General features: G+C 45.3%; 1 protein-coding gene across 2 annotated transcripts in view; it reads left to right on the top strand.

Moving 5' to 3' along the window:
* nlgn2a (neuroligin 2a) overlaps window positions 1-19865 on the top strand; it is a 265221-nt gene that overhangs the window by 113487 nt on the left and 131869 nt on the right. For both annotated transcript variants that reach the window (XM_036987501.2, XM_036987502.2), the window contains exon 3: window positions 14134-14187. In XM_036987501.2, coding sequence (XP_036843396.1) covers window positions 14134-14187 — 54 coding nt within the window. The remainder of the gene's footprint in view (window positions 1-14133; window positions 14188-19865) is intronic.

The following is a 19865-nucleotide window of genomic DNA, read 5'->3' as shown; positions in this document are numbered from 1 at the left end:
CTCCACTCCTCTCTCCCCTACTCTCTCCACTCCTCTCTCCCCTGCTCTCTCCACTCCTCTCTCCCCTGCTCTCTCCACTCCTCTCTCCCCTGCTCTCTCCACTCCTCTCTCCCCTGCTCTCTCCACTCCTCTCTCCCCTACTCTCTCCACTCCTCTCTCCCCTGTTCTCTCCACTCCTCTCTCCCCTGCTCTCTCCACTCCTCTCTCCCCTGCTCTCTCCACTCCTCTCTCCCCTGCTCTCTCCACTCCTCTCTCCCCTGCTCTCTCCACTCCTCTCTCCCCTGCTCTCTCCACTCCTCTCTCCCCTACTCTCTCCACTCCTCTCTCCCCTACTCTCTCCCCTGCTCTCTCCACTCCTCTCTCCCCTACTCTCCACTCCTCTCTCCCCTGCTCTCTCCACTCCTCTCTCCCCTGCTCTCTCCACTCCTCTCTCCCCTACTCTCTCCACTCCTCTCTCCCCTACTCTCTCCACTCCTCTCTCCCCTACTCTCTCCACTCCTCTCTCCCCTACTCTCCACTCCTCTCTCCACTCCCCTCTCCCCTGCTCTCTCCCCCCCTCTCTCTCCACTCCTCTCTCCCCTACTCTCTTCCCTCATCTCTCCCCTGCTCTCTGCAATCTTCTCTCCCCTACTCTCTACAATCCTCTCTCCCCTACTCTCTCCACTCCTCTCCCCTGCTCTCTACAATCCTCTCTCCCCTACTCTCTCCACTCCTCTCCCCTGCTCTCTACAATCCTCTCTCCCCTACTCTCTCCACTCCTCTCCCCTGCTCTCTCCAATCCTCTCTCCCCTACTCTCTCCAATCCTCTCTCCCCTACTCTCTCCACTCCTCTCTCCCCTACTCTCTTCCCTCCTCTCTTCCCTGCTCTCTACAATCCTCTCTCCCCTGCTCTCTACAATCCTCTCTCCCCTACTCTCTCCACTCCTCTCCCCTGCTCTCTACAATCCTCTCTCCCCTACTCTCTACAATCCTCTCTCCCCTACTCTCTCCAATCCTCTCTCCCCTACTCTCTTCCCTCCTCTCTTCCCTACTCTCTTCCCTCCTCTCCTCTCTTTCCATATTTTTCTACAGTTGAAATTGGAAGTTTACATACTCCTTAGCCTGTCCTGATGCTATTACAGTATAGGAGGGAGGGGCCGTGTTTTCATTTAGGTCTTCCAGTTGATCCATTGACGTCTGCGTTTGCTAGCGATGCCGAGACTTGGGATTGAGTGGCGGCCAACACTCATTCCCCTAACACTCATCCCCTAACACCCATTCCCCTAACACCCATTCCCCTAACACCCATTCCCCTAACACCCATTCCCCTAACACTCATTCCCCTAACACCCATTCCCCTAACACTCATCCCCTAACACTCATCCCCTAACACCCATTCCCCTAACACCCATCCCCTAACACCCATTCCCCTAACACTCATTCCCCTAACACTCATCCCCTAACACCCATTCCCCTAACACTCATCCCTTAACTCTCATCCCCTAACACTCATCCCCCTAACACTCATCCCTTAACTCTCATCCCCTTTGGGGGGATTAAAACAAGATCAGGAGCAACTTGTTTCCATCCCACTCTCCAGTCATCCAGATACCCATCCATACACATAACATGTGATATTCAGTACCATTCACAGACATAATATGTGATATACAGTACCATTCACAGACATAATATGTGATATACAGTACCATTCACAGACATAATATGTGATATACAGTACCATTCACAGACATAATATGTGATATACAGTACCATTCACAGACATAATATGTCTAATAATAATACTCATAATAATAATAATACTCATACCAGACACTGGATTTAGACAAACGTTATACCGTCAGGGAAAAGAGTTTGACGTGTCACCGTAAACTCTTCCCTGGATAGTTTTATTTAGTTGAATGGGGTCCCTTAGGGAATCCAGAGCTATAATTCTAGATCAGTTACATACTTGTGTGTAAAAGGAAATGCACGCAGATCTATCGTACTACAGATCTATAACAACTGTGAGTAGTTATGGCGATAGAGGAGACTAGTTTCGTACACAGGCTGCATCTCAAATTGCCCTCTATTCCCTACATTTTGCAATACTTTTGGCGGGAGCCTTCTGGGCCCTTGTCAAAAGCAGTGCACTAAATAGGGAATAGGGTGCCATTTGGGATGCAGTCCACAGTGTTGGTCCTATTCTTGTGATGTATAATAAGCTCCATGTGGGAATCAAGGTGTCTTTACTGATTCTAGAGCAGTTATCCATCTGTGTGGAGATGGATAGAGAGGGAACAGATCCACCGCAGTGTTCAGTGCATCTATTGTTACTTGTTCTTCAATTCACCTTGGGAAACAATACATTCATATTCTATATTTTGGAAGATGTTTTTTGAAAAGTTACAGTCAAAGGTTTGGACACCTACTCATTCCAGAGTTTTTCTTTTTTTGTACTATTTTCTACATTGTAGAATAATAGTGAAGATATCAAAACTATGAAATAACACATATGGAATCATTTAGCAACCAAAAAAGGTGTTAAACAAATCAAAATATATGTTATATTTGAGATTCTTCAAAGTAGCCACCCTTTGTCTTGACTTTCTCTCAACCAGCTTCATGAGGTAGTCACCTGGAATGCATTTCAATTAACAGGTGTGCCTTGTTAAAAGTTAACTTGTGGAATTTCTTTCCTCTTAATGCATTTAAGCCAATCAGTTGTGTTGTGACAAGGTAGGGGTGGTATACAGAAGATAGCCCTATTTGGTTAAACACCAAGTCCATATAATGCCAAGAACAGCTCAAATAAGCATAGAGAAACAACAGTCCATCATTACTTTAAGACATGAAGGTCAATAAATCCAGACAACTTCAAGAACTTCGCAAACACCATCATGCTCTATGGTGAAACTGGCTCTCATGAGGACCACCACAGGAAAGGAAGACCCAGAGTTACCTCTGCTGCAGAGAATAAGTTCATTAGAGATACTAGCCTCAGATTGCAGCCCAAATAAATGCTTCACAGAGTTCAAGTAACAGACACATCTCAACATCAACTGTTCAGAGGAGACTGTGTGAATCAGGCCTTCATGGTTGAATTGCTGCAGAGAAACCACTACTAAAGGACACCAATAAGAAGAAGAGACTTGCTTGGGCCAAGAAACACGACCAGTGGAAATCTGTCCTTTGGTCTGATGAGTCCAAATTTGACATTTTTGGTTCCAACCGCCATGTCTTTGTGAGACGCAGAGTAGTGAACTGATGATCTCCGCAAGTGTGGTTCCCACTGTGAAGCATGGAGGAGGAGGTGTGATGGTATGGGGTTCTTTGCTGGTGATACTGTCTGTGATGTATTTAGAATTCAAGGCACACTTAACCAGCATGGCTACCACAGCATTCTGCAGTGATACTACATCTGGTTTGCTCTTAGTGTGACGATAATTTGTTTTTCAACAGGACAATGACCCAACACACCTCCAGGCTGCGTAAGGACTATTTGACCAAGAATGAGAGTGATGGAGTGCTGCATCAGATGGCCTGGCCTCCACAATCACCCGACCTCAACCCAATTAATATGGTTCGGGATGAGTCGGACCGCAGGATGAAGGAAAAGCAGCCAACCAGTGCTCATCATTTGTGGGAACTCCTTCAAGACTTTTGGAAAAGCGTTCCAGGTGAAGCTGGTTGAGAGAATGCCAAAGGTGTGCAAAGCTGTCATCAAGGCAAAGGGTGGCTACTTTGAAGAATCTCAAATATAAAATATTTATTTTATTTGTTTAACACTTTTTTGGTTACTACATGATTCCATATGTGTTATTTAATTCAATGTAGTTCAAATAAAGAACAACCCTTGAATGAATAGGTGTGTCCAAGCTTTTGACTGGTTTTAGGTCTACACAATGTGTTGGTGATATTTTTATGATTGGTCATTGTATTGACTCAGTCACACAGACTGGATACAGACACAGACTGGACACACACACAGACTGGATACACGCAGACTGGACACACATAGACTGGACACACATAGACTGGATACACACACGGACTGGATACACACAGACTGGATACACACAGACTGGACACACACAGACTGGATACACACACAGATTGGATACAGACACAGACTGGATACACACACAGACTGGATACACACAGACTTCATCAGTCACTGTTTTTCACACTCACCCTCCTGACATCCCCTTCCATCTCTCTCTCTCTCTCTCTCTCTCGTTCTCTTTCTTTGTCTCTCTCTCTCTTTCTGCCTCACTCTCTCTCTCTCTCTCCCCCCACTCTCTCACCCTCTCTCTTTCTCTCTCCCCCTCTCTCTCCCCCTCTCTCTGTCTCTCTCGCTCTGTCTTTCGCTGTCTCTCTCTCGCTGTCTCTCTCTCTCTGTCACTCTCACTGTCTCTCTCTCTCCCCCCTCTCTCTCTGTCTCTCTCGCTGTATCTCTCTCTCTCCGTCTCTCTCACTGTCTCTCTCTCCGTCTCTTTCGCTGTCTCTCTCTCCCCCTCTCTGTCTCTCTGGCTGTCTCTCTCTCCCTCTCTCTCCCCCTCTCTCTGTCTCTCTCGCTGTCTCTCTCTCTCTCCCTTTCTGCCTCTCTCGCTCTGTCTCTCTCTGTCTCTCTCCCCCTCTCTCTGTCTCTCTCTGTCTCTCTCACTGTCTCTCTCACTCCCCCTCTCTCTCTGTCTCTCTCACTCCCCCTCCCTCTGTCTCTCTCACTCCCCCTCTCTCTCTGTCTCTCTCGCTGTCTCTCTCTCCCCCTCTCTCTGTCTCTCTCTCCCCCTCTCTCTGTCTCTCTCGCTCTGTCACTCTCTGTCTCTCTCACTGTCTCTGTCTCTCTCTGTCTCTCTCGCTGTCTCTCTCTCTCCCCCTCTCTCTCTGTCTCTCTCACTGTCTCTCTCTGTCTCTCTCGCTGTCTCTCTCACTCCCCCTCTCTCCCCCTCTCTGTCTCTCTCACTGTCTCTCTCTCTCTCCCCCTCTCTGTCTCTCTCGCTGTCTCTCTCTCTCTGTCACTCTCACTGTCTCTCTCTCTCCCCCCTCTCTCTCTGTCTCTCTCACTGTATCTCTCTCTCTCCGTCTCTCTCACTGTCTCTCTCTCCGTCTCTTTCGCTGTCTCTCTCTCCCCCTCTCTGTCTCTCTGGCTGTCTCTCTCTCCCTCTCTCTCCCCCTCTCTCTGTCTCTCTCGCTGTCTCTCTCTCTCTCCCTTTCTGCCTCTCTCGCTCTGTCTCTCTCTGTCTCTCTCCCCCTCTCTCTGTCTCTCTCTGTCTCTCTCACTGTCTCTCTCACTCCCCCTCTCTCTCTGTCTCTCTCACTCCCCCTCCCTCTGTCTCTCTCCCTCCCCCTCTCTCTCTGTCTCTCTCGCTGTCTCTCTCTCCCCCTCTCTCTGTCTCTCTCTCCCCCTCTCTCTGTCTCTCTCTCCCCCTCTCTCTGTCTCTCTCGCTCTGTCACTCTCTGTCTCTCTCACTGTCTCTGTCTCTCTCTGTCTCTCTCTCTCCCCCTCTCTCTCTGTCTCTCTCACTGTCTCTCTCTGTCTCTCTCGCTGTCTCTCTCACTCCCCCTCTCTCCCCCTCTCTGTCTCTCTCACTGTCTCTCTCTCTCTCCCCCTCTCTGTCTCTCTCACTGTCTCTCTCTCTCCCCCTCTCTCTGTCTCTCTCGCTGTCTCTCTCTCCCCCTCTTTCTCTTTCTCTCTCACCCCCCCCCCCCTCTCTGTCTCTCTCCCCCTCTCTGTCTCTCTCCTCCTCCTCTGTCTCTCTCTCTCCCCCTCTCTCGCTGTCTCTCTCACTCCCCCTCTCTGTCTCTTCCTCTCTCTGTGGCTCAAAGGGCCGTCTCTTCAGAGCTTGCTGTAGCTGAGGTGGCTAGTGGCTGTGAATGCAAATTAGCCCCCCCCCCCCACACACACACACACACACACACACACACACACAGAGGCGCCTCTGCCAGAGCGCACTGCTCACAGTGCCTCCGAAAGTACTGAATGGAGGGGCAGAAATGCAGAGAATGGGAGAAAAGGTAAAGGGAGAGATAGAAAGCAGAAGGTTATTGAAAGATAAACCTCCACCGGAGTTTCACCGATGTTTACAAGCTGTTGACATGTAACCTACATGTATGAGAACACAAGTCAATACTAAGTCTCCAACCCCTGACCCTCAGGTAATGAAAACATAGACTTACTGTACCCTCTTCTGTTCAGGGAACACAATTAATGACTATAGGATTAATCAATGGAGTTGTGGGCTGGCCTGCTGAACTAGCCATACACTGAACACACACACACAGGGAAGATAAGTATCTGTCTGATTTCTACAACATCACCCCCCACCCTCCATTTCCAATTTTTTAACTGCCCCAGTGTTATTAGGCAGGGACCAGGGGGGGGGGGGGGAGGAGAGAGGAGAGGAGAGAGAGAGAGAGAGAGAGAGAGAGAGAGAGAGAGAAAACAAATGTGAGTGAGAGATTGTTGGAAGAGGAAACTTGGCAGTTACATCTTTTTCCACATTCCCTCCATATTACCTTGATTTTGATCAAATAATGTCCTTCAAGCGTTGCCAAACAACTAAACCTCCCAAAACATATACAAACACGTTCCGAGCGCTTTCCTAAAGGAGGGCTCTGAACGCAGCTCTAATCTATCTGATTAGAAGACACGTTCTGTTCCATTTTAATGGGATTTATGGCATCGTTCCCCAGAGACGGAGGATAAATATTTTCCCTCAACGCGGGGTAGATTACCCAGTAAACCTCCAGATTAGTCCCTTGTCTGCTAGAGAGGAGCACGGAATTACACGGAATCACACGGAATCACATGGAATCACACGGAATCACACGGAATCACACGGAATCACACAGAATCACACGGGATCACACGGGATCACACGCAGTCCTTGCCAAACATCAAACACACATGGCAGAGACATACATACACATACAGACACACAGATGCAGCCATGTAGGCACAGACGCACACAAACTGTAGACACATGGCAGATGCATATGCATGCATAGCAGATAGACACAAACACTCACACACACACACACTCAGAGAGAGAAAGAAGGAGAGAGAGAAACACATCGTGCCTGTGACTGGTTACATGGGGAGAAAATGGTTTTAACCTTCATGCGTTCTCGATCATCACCGTTCTTTAAATGTTACTCTATCTGTCTCCCTGTCTGCTTCTGTCTTTTTCCAACCCTCTCATCTCCTGCTCTCTCTGTCTAACTGCTTTCCTGCCCTCTCTGCAGTCTCTCTCTGTCTAACTCTGCTGTCCTGCCCTCTCTGCAGTCTCTCTCTGTCTAACTCTGCTGTCCTGCCCTCTCTGCAGTCTCTCTCTGTCTAACTCTGCTGTCCTGCCCTCTCTGCAGTCTCTCTCTGTCTAACTCTGCTGTCCTGCCATCTCTGCAGTCTCTCTCTGTCTAACTCTGCTGTCCTGCCCTCTCTGCAGTCTCTCTCTGTCTAACTCTGCTGTCCTGCCCTTCTGCAGTCTCTCTCTTTCTAACTCCCCCTCTCTGCAGTCTCTCTCTGTCTAACTCGCCCTCTCTGCAGTCTCTCTCTGTCTAACTCACCCTCTCTGCAGTCTGTCTAACTCACCCTCTCTGCAGTCTCTCTCTGTCTAACTCGCTCTCTCTGTAGTCTCTCTCTGTCTAACTCATCCTCTCTGCTGTCTCTCTCTGTCTAACTCGCCCTCTGCAGTCTCTCTCTGTCTAACTCGTCCTCTCTGCAGTCTCTCTCTGTCTAACTCGCCCTCTGCAGTCTCTCTCTGTCTAACTCGTCCTCTCTGCAGTCTCTCTCTGTCTAACTCGCCCTCTCTGCAGTCTCTCTCTGTCTAACTTGCCCTCTCTGCAGTCTCTCTCTGTAACTCACCCTCTGCAGTCTCTCTCTGTCTAACTCGTCCTCTCTGCAGTCTCTCTCTGTCTAACTCTCTGCAGTCTCTCTCTGTCTAACTCTTCCTCTCTGCAGTCTCTCTGTCTAACTCGTCCTCTCTGCTGTCTCTCTCTGTCTAACTCGCCCTCTCTGCAGTCTCTCTCTGTCTAACTCGTCCTCTCTGCAGTCTCTCTCTGTCTAACTCGTCCTCTCTGCAGTCTCTCTCTGTCTAACTTGCCCTCTCTTCAGTCTCTCTCTGTAACTCGCCCTCTGCAGTCTCTCTCTGTCTAACTCGTCCTCTCTGTCTAACTCTCTGCAGTCTCTCTCTGTCTAACTCTTCCTCTCTGCAGTCTCTCTCTGTCTAACTCGTCCTCTCTGCTGTCTCTCTCTGTCTAACTCGCCCTCTCTGCAGTCTCTCTCTGTCTAACTCGTCCTCTCTGCAGTCTCTCTCTGTCTAACTCTCTGCAGTCTCTCTCTGTCTAACTCTTCCTCTCTGCAGTCTCTCTCTGTCTAACTCGTCCTCTCTGCAGTCTCTCTCTGTCTAACTTGCCCTCTCTGCAGTCTCTCTCTGTGTAACTCGCCCTCTGCAGTCTGTCAATTCAATTCAATTCAATTCAAGGGCTTTATTGGCATGGGAAACATGTGTTAACATTGCCAAAGCAAGTGAGGTAGACAACATACAAAGTGAATATATAAAGTGAAAAACAACAAAAATTAACAGTAAACATTACACATAGAGGTTTCAAAACAGTAAAGACATTACACATGTCATATTATATATATAAATACAGTGTTTTAACAATGTACAAATGGTTAAAGGACACAAGATAAAATAAATAAGCATAAATATGGGTTGTATTTACAATGGTGTGTGTTCTTCACTGGTTGCCCTTTTCTCGTGGCAACAGGTCACAAATCTTGCTGCTGTGATGGCACACTGGAATTTCACCCAGTAGATATGGGAGTTTTTCAAAATTGGATTTGTTTTCGAATTCTTTGTGGATCTGTGTAATCTGAGGGAAATATGTCTCTCTAATATGGTCATACATTGGGCAGGAGGTTAGGAAGTGCAGCTCAGTTTCCACCTCATTTTGTTCGCAGTGAGCACATAGCCTGTCTTCTCTTGAGAGCCATGTCTGCCTACGGCGGCCTTTCTCAATAGCAAGGCTATGCTCACTGAGTCTGTACATAGTCAAAGCTTTCCTTAATTTTGGGTCAGTCACAGTGGTCAGGTATTCTGCCGCTGTGTACTCTCTGTTTAGGGCCAAATAGCATTCTAGTTTGCTCTGTTTTTTTGTTAATTCTTTCCAATGTGTCAAGTAATTATCTTTTTGTTTTCTCATGATTTGGTTGGGTCTAATTGTGCTGTTGTCCTGGGGCTCTATAGGGTGTGTTTGTGTTTGTGAACAGAGCCCCAGGACCAGCTTGCTTAGGGGACTCTTCTCCAGGTTCATCTCTGTGTAGGTGATGGCTTTGTTATGGAAGGTTTGTGAATCGCTTCCTTTTAGGTGGTTGTAGAATTTAACGGCTCTTTTCTGGATTTTGATAATTAGTGGGTATCGGCCTAATTCTGCTCTGCATGCATTATTTGGTGTTCTACGTTGTACACGGAGGATATTTTTGCAGAATTCTGCGTGCAGAGTCTCAATTTGGTGTTTGTCCCATTTTGTGAAGTCTTGGTTGGTGAGCGGACCCCAGACCTCACAACCATAAAGGGCAATGGGCTCTAGGACTGATTCAAGTATTTTTAGCCAAATCCTAATTGGTATGTTGAAATTTATGTTTCTTTTGATGGCATAGAATGCCCTTCTTGCCTTGTCTCTCAGATCGTTCACAGCTTTGTGGAAGTTACCTGTGGCGCTGATGTTTAGGCCAAGGTATGTATAGTTTTTTGTGTGCTCTAGGGCAACAGTGTCTAGATGGAATTTATATTTGTGGTCCTGGTGACTGGACCTTTTTTGGAACACCATTATTTTGGTCTTACTGAGATTTACTGTCAGGGCCCAGGTCTGACAGAATCTGTGCATAAGATCTAGGTGCTGCTGTAGGCCCTCCTTGGTTGGTGACAGAAGCACCAGATCATCGGCAAACAGCAGACATTTGACTTCGGATTCTAGCAGGGGGAGGCCGGGTGCTGCAGACTTTTCTAGTGCCCGCGCCAATTCGTTGATATATATGTTGAAGAGGGTGGGGCTTAAGCTGCATCCCTGTCTAACCCCACGACCCTGTGTGAAGAAATGTGTGTGTTTTTTGCCAATTTTAACCGCACGCTTGTTGTTTGAGTACATGGATTTTATAATGTCGTATGTTTTACCCCCAACACCACTTTCCATCAGTTTGTATAGCAGACCCTCATGCCAGATTGAGTCGAAGGCTTTTTTGAAATCAACAAAGCATGAGAAGACTTTGCCTTTGTTTTTGTTTGTTTGGTTGTCATTTAGGGTGTGCAGGGTGAATACATGGTCTGTTGTACGGTAATTTGGTAAAAAGCCAATTTGACATTTGCTCAGTACATTGTTTTCATTGAGGAAATGTACGAGTCTGCTGTTAATAATAATGCAGAGGATTTTCCCAAGGTTACTGTCTAACTCGTCCTCTCTGCAGTCTCTCTCTGTCTAACTCTCTGCAGTCTCTCTCTGTCTAACTCGTCCTCTCTGCAGTCTCTCTCTGTCTAACTCGTCCTCTCTGCTGTCTCTCTCTGTCTAACTTTTTCTCTCAATATCCCTTCCGTCTGTCTGTCTGTCTGTCTGTCTGTCTGTCTGTCTGTCTGTCTGTCTGTCTGTCTGTCTGTCTGTCTGTCTGTCTGTCTGTCTGAATCTCTCTCAATCTTTCTCTCAAGCTCTCTCTCTGTGTTCAAACACCTATCTTCCTCCATTACACTGTTTATACTTTTTTACCTCACATTCTCCTTCCGTTATAAATATGTATTTTTCACACTGATTCTCTTCATATGAAACACCCTATTTTCTCCTTTTCTCTCACCTTATAATGCCACACTCTGTTCTGTTTCTGAGGGAGGGAGGGAGGGAGGGGGAGAGAGGGAGGGAGAGGGAGGGAGGGAGGGGGAGAGAGAGAGAGAGGGAGGGAGGGAGGGAGGGGGAGAGAGAGAGAGGCAGATAGAGAGAGAGAGAGGCAGATAGAGAAGAGAGAGGCAGAGAGAGAGAGAGAGAGAGAGAGAGAGAGAGGCAGATAGAGAGAGAGAGAGAGGCAGATAGAGAGAGAGAGGCAGATAGAGAGAGAGAACTAAGTAACACTGGACAACAAATAGAGATGTGTGACCTATCCATGTTAATCAGTAACCTAAACAGATGTTCTAGATGGTCTTCATAAAGGAACATAGAGAGTTAGTTAAAAGGCCAGATTGAATGCTGTAGCAGTCCCTGCTACAGAACCATATATAGTAAACCAATTAATCATACTTGGTGATTTTTCACACATAGAATATCTAAATATTCTATAAATAGATAGTGTCAGAGATAGTCATGACACACACACACACACACACACACACACACACACACACAGTGTTGCCATCTGCTGACAAGGCATGCCCCACGGAATGGGTGGGTGGCTGACTCATGCTTCCACAGGTTGGAGGAGGGGTGATGAAGGGAGAGACAGGGGCTTGGAGAAAGACGTGTGGTGCGTGAGTCATCATAAATAAAACACGATGAGACTAGACACACACACCCCGTGTACTCCTCCTCTCAACCCAACCACCATCATTCCTCTTTTTAGTCCACTTCCAGCCTGTCAGTGAAACGCTCAGTGACTCATACGTCAACCTGTACAATCACACTGCTGTCTGCTGGACACAATTAGATGCTCACCACGAAGACTATACTTACTCTGTCTGTCTGCACAGACACATGTTAATAGATACACATGCACACACTGTGGTTGCGTAGATTCACTCTGATGTACACACAGGTTCACACACACACACACACACACACACACACACACACACACACACACACACACACACACACACACCCTGGGTGGTGTGGCTGGTGTGAGCATCCGTGCTGTCTTTATAGCTAGGGGGGAGCCTGTGTGGCTGTGTGTGTGTGTGTGTGTGGTTAGAGGTGGAAGTAGAGCTGAAATAAAACATTATGTAACCTGGTTCACAGTCAGTGAGCTGCTCTGCACCAGCCCTGAGTTCCAATACTATTCCAAATCATTTCAAATACTTTATCTGTGGTTGAGCCAATAGAATGATCCAAAAATGGCCAAACCCTACCCATATGGCGCTCTAGGCAGGCCAGAGCAAACGCTCAAAGTGTATGAGAGTTTGCCGGGAGATGGGAGGGAAAGGAAAGGAGGAAATAAGGTATATTTTTTGGAAGTGAGGAGGGAGAAAGTCAGCTTTTCTTCTACATTTTCTGCCCGAAAATGCTGTGGTAAACATTAGCGCAGCCTCTTAAATCCTCCTTGTGACTTGAAAGGTGTCTAGATACTGTGGACAGGGATTCATTGACTTTGTTATTAGGGGATATCAACCCTTCTGTCTTTTCACAGTCCATAAATAATCATTATGTTGAACGATGTACCCTACACACAGGACAGGTTGACATGCTGCTTCTCTTACCATTTGCACAGCTGTATCCAATCAGCATCGCGAAGGGTCGCAATTCTTTAAGTTCTACCCAATGTTTTGCATCTGTAAGCCATTTTACCTCGGGTTCATTTTGATCTGACTGACGGTGACCTTCATTAAGAACAGCCAGTGACACAATCACACACTCTTATGGTTGTCTATCTATGTAGACCTTTTCTGAACTGTCACTGCAGTTACAGAACTTCATTTGTCCACAAATAACACATACAGACAGACTTCCTGGTTTTCGGCCTATCAGAGCAGGGCAGGGCTGTGATTGGAAGGGGGGGACAGTGATGGAGTCCTGCCCATTGTTTCCCTCCTAGCTAGCTGTAAACCCAACAGCAGATTGTGCTTCCTGTTAGCCCAGGCCTCTTTCTTGATTGGCTGCTTCCCTGATTGCTGCTTTGCATATCACAAGATTAGTTCCTCAACAACAAACTTCCACTTATGAGGGGAGGGGAGGGGAGGGAGAGGAGAGACGAGCAGCATCACTCTGTTTTCTCTCTCTCTTCCCTCTCCCTCTCCATCCCTCTCCTCCGTTTGCCAAGAATAGCTGGTGGGCAGATGCAGATTGAATTACATGCATCTTTTACCCACCACACAGCACACACTCCGCTAACTAGCATCAACCTACATGTCATTTCTAATTGACACACAGCTTGTTGTGCGTTGTATGTGTAATTACTCATTCACTTGGGGGAATGGCATTGAGGTTTACCGCTAAGCCACACACACACACGCGCGTGCGCACACACACACACACACACACACACACACACACACACACACACACACACACACACACACACACACACACACACACACACACTGCACACCTGTGTCCCTTTCCCCTGTTTTCTAACACATGCTTAACATGATCTCTCATTGTTCCAGGTCCCTTCCCCTGTGTCTCTCTCTCACTAACGATGGCTGACTAATAAAGATATCATTTTGTTGTGTGTGTTTAAAAAAACAAAAACAAATCTAATGTGTTTATCTTGTTGATGTTGTACAAAGCATTGTGGGAACTGTAGTTTACATATAGGGATAAGGAAGGAGTGTGTCAGTGTTTGTGTGAAAAAATGTAGCACGCTACTCATGGGTCACAACAGGGGGTTGTTGTCGATTTTGGATGAAGTCAGCGTTTTGTTTTGGTTTCGACGAGGCCCACTCCTCCCCTTTTGTACCCCTCTTCCCGACGTTCCTTTTTTGGGTTGTGAGGGGAGAAGGGGGGAGTAAGGGTGGGAGATGTTTTTCTAACCACAGATACTCATTCTCTAATCCTCCTTTCATAGATTTTTACTATGGTTCCCTGAAGCCATAAACACAACTTGAACACAAGTAACAAAACTTGGGTTCCGGAAGGGCAGCGCAACCAATAAACCACTAGTAAACAACCAATCACAACTCTTTATCTGTTTCTCCCGGGTGACAAGGCGTGATTGAGTCTTCAGATTGGAGGTCGTTCTTTTATCTTGACAGAAGCGGTTGTTGTCTTTTCTAATAATGAGTCTGTCTGTTTTTGTTTTTAGAAAGAGACAGAAAAGACTTGCTGAACTTTCTCTTTTTTTTGCTCTTTCTTCTTTTCTTCTTTTCACTTTTTCTTTGCGTTTTTTTTGCCAGTAATCTTTTTTGAATTTTCTCTTTTCTCTTTTTCCCCCCCTTTTTTTCTTGCACCCTATAGGTCCGCTCACAAAAAAACACCATGAGTCTACAATGAACAGACCGAGAGATGAAGGTATTTTTCGTTGCATGTTTTTCCTTTTTTTCTTGTTTTTAAAAGTATTTTTGGGGGGGATATATAGAGAGACATAAGTAAAAACAGACATCTATTAGCTATGCGGTACACGATATATATGTTTAAATATATGCAATGTGTTGGCGTTTGTGTCTGTTTTGATTGAGTATCATAGTATTCATTTTGAATTCATAGAACCAATAGCTTATTCACTGAGAGAAAGCATTAGCTTAATAGCAGTTTGAGGATGACAGTCCTTGGCTAACCTCATCACCAGGTTCAATTGCTATCGCATACAACGAGAAAGAGCCGGCTGGTGGGCAAGATTAGACTAATATAATAGTTATGAAATCAACATTGTGTCATCTCTATAGAGTTCATTTCGTATACAAAAAAACCTCTCAGACACATTGACTGACTGACTGACTAGACAGGGAGTTTGACGACCTGGAATATGGCCTCTATATAACATTTTTCTTTCACCATTGTTGTTCCTCCCACAACATTAATTAAAGTTAATGTTAATGTGATGCAGCCGAATAGCTATTGAGATATGACTCACGGTGGGATAGATGTACCTAGCTTCAAAAGTCAAGGTTAGGGGAGCCTGAGCCAGATAGAGAAAGAGAGGGCAAAATTGAGAGAGAGAGATAGATAGAAAGAAAGAAAGAAAGAAAGAAAGAAAGGGAGAAATTTAGATTTTATTTTTTTTAAGAAATACATTATTCTCCTTTTTATCAGAATGAAGGCCTCTTCCTTTGTGTTTTCTCAACAGAAACAGACACAACAACACTATTAGCTGCCCCCATCTTGCCTCTTGGAGTCATTTCTTGATGTTGTCGATATGATGCACATCATTTTCCTATGTTTCAGCTCTTTTTTTGAGTGTACAAAAGTTCATATTTTTCTCTTGGGTGTTCTTTTGATATTTATTGGGTATTTTCTTAGGTGAAAGGTGTGCAGAGTTGGGGTAAAGATAATATGGAGTTTCTCTTTGCTCGAACACATTGACACAGGTTGTGATATGGCAATTAGAAAGGCAACTACCTGTTCTTGGGGCCAACGACAGATTGGCTTCATGAAATGAATGTTTTACAATAGATCATGTTTCTGAAAACAGAATACCTGTCCCTAACCTCATAACGTCACTGAATTTTCCAAATGTCAAATACTAATTCATACCTCTGTTTACTAGACCTCCACCCATGTCACCTTTCAAAAACCGGACTCCTAAGTCCTCAATACAGGAAGGACTTAATACTAACTCCTGGAGCTTATTCAGGAGGGTGTCACTTCTGTTTACCAAGTTTCAGATAGAAATGTCATGTGTCGAGCTGAAAATCCACTTTATTTTGCTAGAGATTCATTTCAGACAGAGGACATAGAGAGAGAGAGAGAGAGAGAGAGAGAGAGAGAGAGAGAGAGAATACATTTCTATGTAAATATTGTTTGACGTTGTGACCTCCTGAATAAGGCCCTGGGTCTGTCCCAATAAAATCTTCTTTCTCCAGAAGTGTTCACTTGTTCACTAATTCCCACAAATCTTAAAGCATTGGATTGTTAAGGCGTGTGCTAGGGGGCGTTTCCACCAGATTTCTTATGCCAGTCATTCCTTTCAAATTAGTAAAGAGACGTGAACAGGTGTACACTTTGGGACGTAGAAGAGATAATTGGAACATAGCCCAAGTATTACTGTAACATCTACTTCCTGCCTCTGACTTCCTGTCACGACTAGAGGCATTGTCACGGTGCTATTTGGCTGTTGTTGCTTTGGCCTGATAGTGAATTCCATCACGATACATATCACCTGAGTGGACCCTTAGTCTTACAATAGTCCAATTGAGTTTCTCTGTATAACACAGACATTTTATTGAACACTTTCAATGCTTTGTATGAAAAAAAACAGTTCTGATTTTAATGAGTGAACAGAAAGCATTCAGTAGTCATTCAAGAAATCATATTCAAGCCAAAGAAAAGAAGAAACATGTTGTCAAGGACAACTGCAAGTCCTTGACTAGCACTTCGTAATGCTTTCTCCTAGGTTCAGGTGTTGTGAAGGTAAGGAGGTTATTTGGCTGTAGCAATGTTCTATACTGAACCCATATAAAAAGATTGATTGATCTCTGAGGATAGGCGTGTGTGTGTGTGTGTGTGTGTGTGTGTGTGTGTGTGTGTGTGTGTGTGTGTGTGTGTGTGTGTGTGTATCACTCTGTCCCGCTCTCTCACACCCCTCCGTCAAATTTTATCAGAAAGGACTGAGGCCCACCTGAGCCCCTAGAACATGACCACAGACCCTTACACACACACACACACACACACCTGGCACTTACATTTACTTCACCTCTACGTCTATCTCTCTTTTATCATAGACCTGTCGATTTCACTGAACAAAAATATAAACGCAACATGCAACAATTTCTAAGATTTTACTGAGTTACAGTTCACATATAGAACTAGTTCAATTTAAATAAATTAATTAGGTACTAATCAAGGGATTTCACATGACTGGGAATACAGATATGCATCTGTTAGTCACAGATACTTTAAGAGAAAGGTAGGGGCGTGGGTCAGAAAACCAGTCAGTATCTGGTGTGACCACCATTTGTCTCATGCAGCGTGACACATCCCATTCGTATAGAGCATCCCAAACGTGATCAATGGGTGACATGTCTGGTGAGTATGCAGGCCATGGAAGGATTGGGACATTTTCAGCTTCCAGGAATTGTGTACAGATTCTTGCAACATGGGGCCGTGCATTATCATGCTGATACATGAGGTGATGGCGGCGGATGAATGGCACGACAATGGGACTCAGGATCTCATCAAGGTATCTCTGTGCATTCAAGTGGTCATCGATAAAATGCAATTGTGTTTGTTGTCTGTAGCTTTTGCCGACCCATACCATAACCCCACCGCCACCATGGGGCAATCTGTTCACAACGGTGACATCGGCAAACCCCAGGCCCACACGATGCCGGGCCATCGAAGGTGAGCATTGGCACACTGAAGTCAGTTACAATGCCGACGCCATCAGGTTAAGGCCTTGGTGAGAACGACGAGCACACAGATGAGCTTCCCTGAGATGGTTTCTGACAGTTTGTGCAGAAATCCTTCAGTTGTGCAAACCCACAGTTTCATCAGCTATCCAGGTGGTTGGTTTCAGACGATCCTGCAGGGGAAGATGCCAGATGTGGAGGTCCTGGTCTGGCATAGTTACACATGGTCTGCATTTGTGAGGCCGGTTGGACGTACTGCCAAATTCTCGAAAATAACGTTTTAGGTGGCTTATGGTAGAGAAATTAACATTCAATTATCTGGCAACAGCTCTGGTGGACATTCCTGCAGTCAGCATGTCAATTGCACACCCTCATAATCTGAGACATAGGTGGCATTGTGTTGTGTGACAAAACGGCACATTTTAGAATGGCCTTTTATTGTCCCCAGCACAAGGTGCACCTGTGTAACAATCATGCTGTTTAATCAGCTTATTGATATGCCACACCTGTCAGGTGGATGGATTATCTTGTCAAAGGAGAAATGCTCAGTAACAGGGATGTAAATACATTTGTGCACGTCATTTGAAAGAAATACGCTTTTTGTGCATATGGCACATTTGTGGGATCTTTTATTTCAGCTCATGAAACAGAGGACCAATGCTGCGTTTATATTTGTGTTCAGTGTAGTTGCTCCACGGACATGTTGGTAAACCTAGAAAAAAAACGAATCTAACATTTATCACGAAATACCAAGAAATGTTTTCAATATTTGACCAAGAAACTTTACAAATTTGTTCAAACGTTTTGAAAAATTGATAGAATCAGTGCAGTTTCTCTGCAATAAAACCATGCGAAAACAACTCTATTTAAATGCAGCACAGTGCAACAGAAAGACTAAGTGTCCTCGACCTTACATGTGAAGTACTTAAACAGGACAATAAAAACATGTTACCTAAACTACAGCCAGACTATACAGGATGTCTGATTTGAGAAAAATAGCATTAATATGTCACATATGTCTTTTGTACGTGTGGAATAGGACAAATACACTATATATACAAAAGTATGTGGACACCCCTTCAAATTAGTGCATTCAGCTATTTCAGTCACACCCGTTGCTGACGTGTATACAATTGAGCACACAGCCATGCAATCTCCATAGGCAGACATTGGCAGTAAAAGGCCTTACCGAGAGCTTAGTGACTTTCAACGTGTCATCGTCTTAGGATGTCACCTTTCCAACAAGTCTGCCCTGCTAGAGTCAACTATAAGGGCTGTTATTGTGAAGTGGAAATGTCTAGGAGCAACAACGGGCCACACAAGCTCACAGAATGGATCCACAGAGTGTTGAAGGGTGTAGCAAGTCAAGATTGTCTGTCCTCGGTTGCAACACTCACTACCGAGTTCCAAACTGCCTCTGGAAGCATTGTCAGCACAAGAACTGTTCGTCGGGAGCTTCATGAAAAGGCCTGCCTCGGCCATGGAAGATCACCATGTGCAATGCCAAGCGTCGGATGGAGTGGTGTAAAGCTCGCCGCCATTGGACTCGAATCTGGGTTTGGCGGATGCCAGGAGAGCACTACCTGCATAGTGCCAATTGTAAAGTTTGGTGGAGGAATAATGGTCTGGGGCTGTTTTTCGTGGTTCGGGCTTGGCCCCTTAGTTCCATTGAAGGGAAATCTTAACACTACAGCATATAATGACATTCCCAGCGATTATGTGCTTCCAACTTTGGGGCAACAGTTTGGGGAAGGCCCTTTCCTGTTGCAACATGACAATGCACCTGTGCACAAAGTGAGGTCCATACAGAAATGGTTTGTCGAGATCGGTGTGGAAGAACTTGATTGACCTGCACAGAGCCCTGACCTCAACCCCATCAAACAACTTTGAGATTAATTGTAACCCCCGACTGCGAGCCAGGCCTATTCGCCCAACATCAGTGCCGACCTCACTAATGCTCTTTTGGCTGAATGGAAACAAGTCCCCACAGCAATGTTCCAACATCTAGTGGAAAGCCTTCCCAGAAGTGGAGGCTGTTATAGCAGCAAAGGGGCGACCAACTCTATGTAGTTCCTGCTTGAGCTGTTCTTGTCATTTAATGTTCTGCCATGTTGGCCGATATTATGTCATGTTTCATGGTTTGTGTGGACCCCAGGAAGAGTAGCTGCTGTTTTTGCAACAGCTAATGGGGATCCTAATAATATACCAAAACTCCATATTAATGCCCATGATTTTGGAATGAGATGTTCAATGAGCAGGTGTCCACATACTTTTGGTATGTAGTGTATATGCACCCATCAAATTATTGTTATTATTCATATTATTAATATTATTCCACGATGTTATACGTATTACTTCACCTATAATGAGTCTTTGAATCGAGGCTGCAATGTTCTGTATGTTAATCGGGCCTTGGTGAACAATAGTTATATCTTAATGAATGTACTTTATATCACTTTATTATCTGTTTATTACCCTGCTCTTCAAGATAACATAGAGGAACAAAGTAAAGAGAAGATGAAAGAAATGGTCTAGAGACAGAGATGGTAGAGTACTAACAAGAGCTAACCAGAGTGCACTCTTAGTAAAATTGGTTAATGGTGGAGGAAGATGCAGAGGTAGCTCTGTAGTGTGTCCCTCACTTTGCCTCTCTCTTGAGTTTTCTCACAACCTCTCATCTGC

The sequence above is a fragment of the Oncorhynchus mykiss genome, chromosome 9 (genome assembly GCF_057628025.1).
Source record: "Oncorhynchus mykiss isolate SJ-2025 chromosome 9, ASM5762802v1, whole genome shotgun sequence".
Lineage (NCBI taxonomy): Eukaryota > Metazoa > Chordata > Actinopteri > Salmoniformes > Salmonidae > Oncorhynchus > Oncorhynchus mykiss.
The sequence above is the reverse complement of the archived record's forward strand: the minus strand, read 5'-3'. Positions and strand labels throughout refer to the sequence as shown.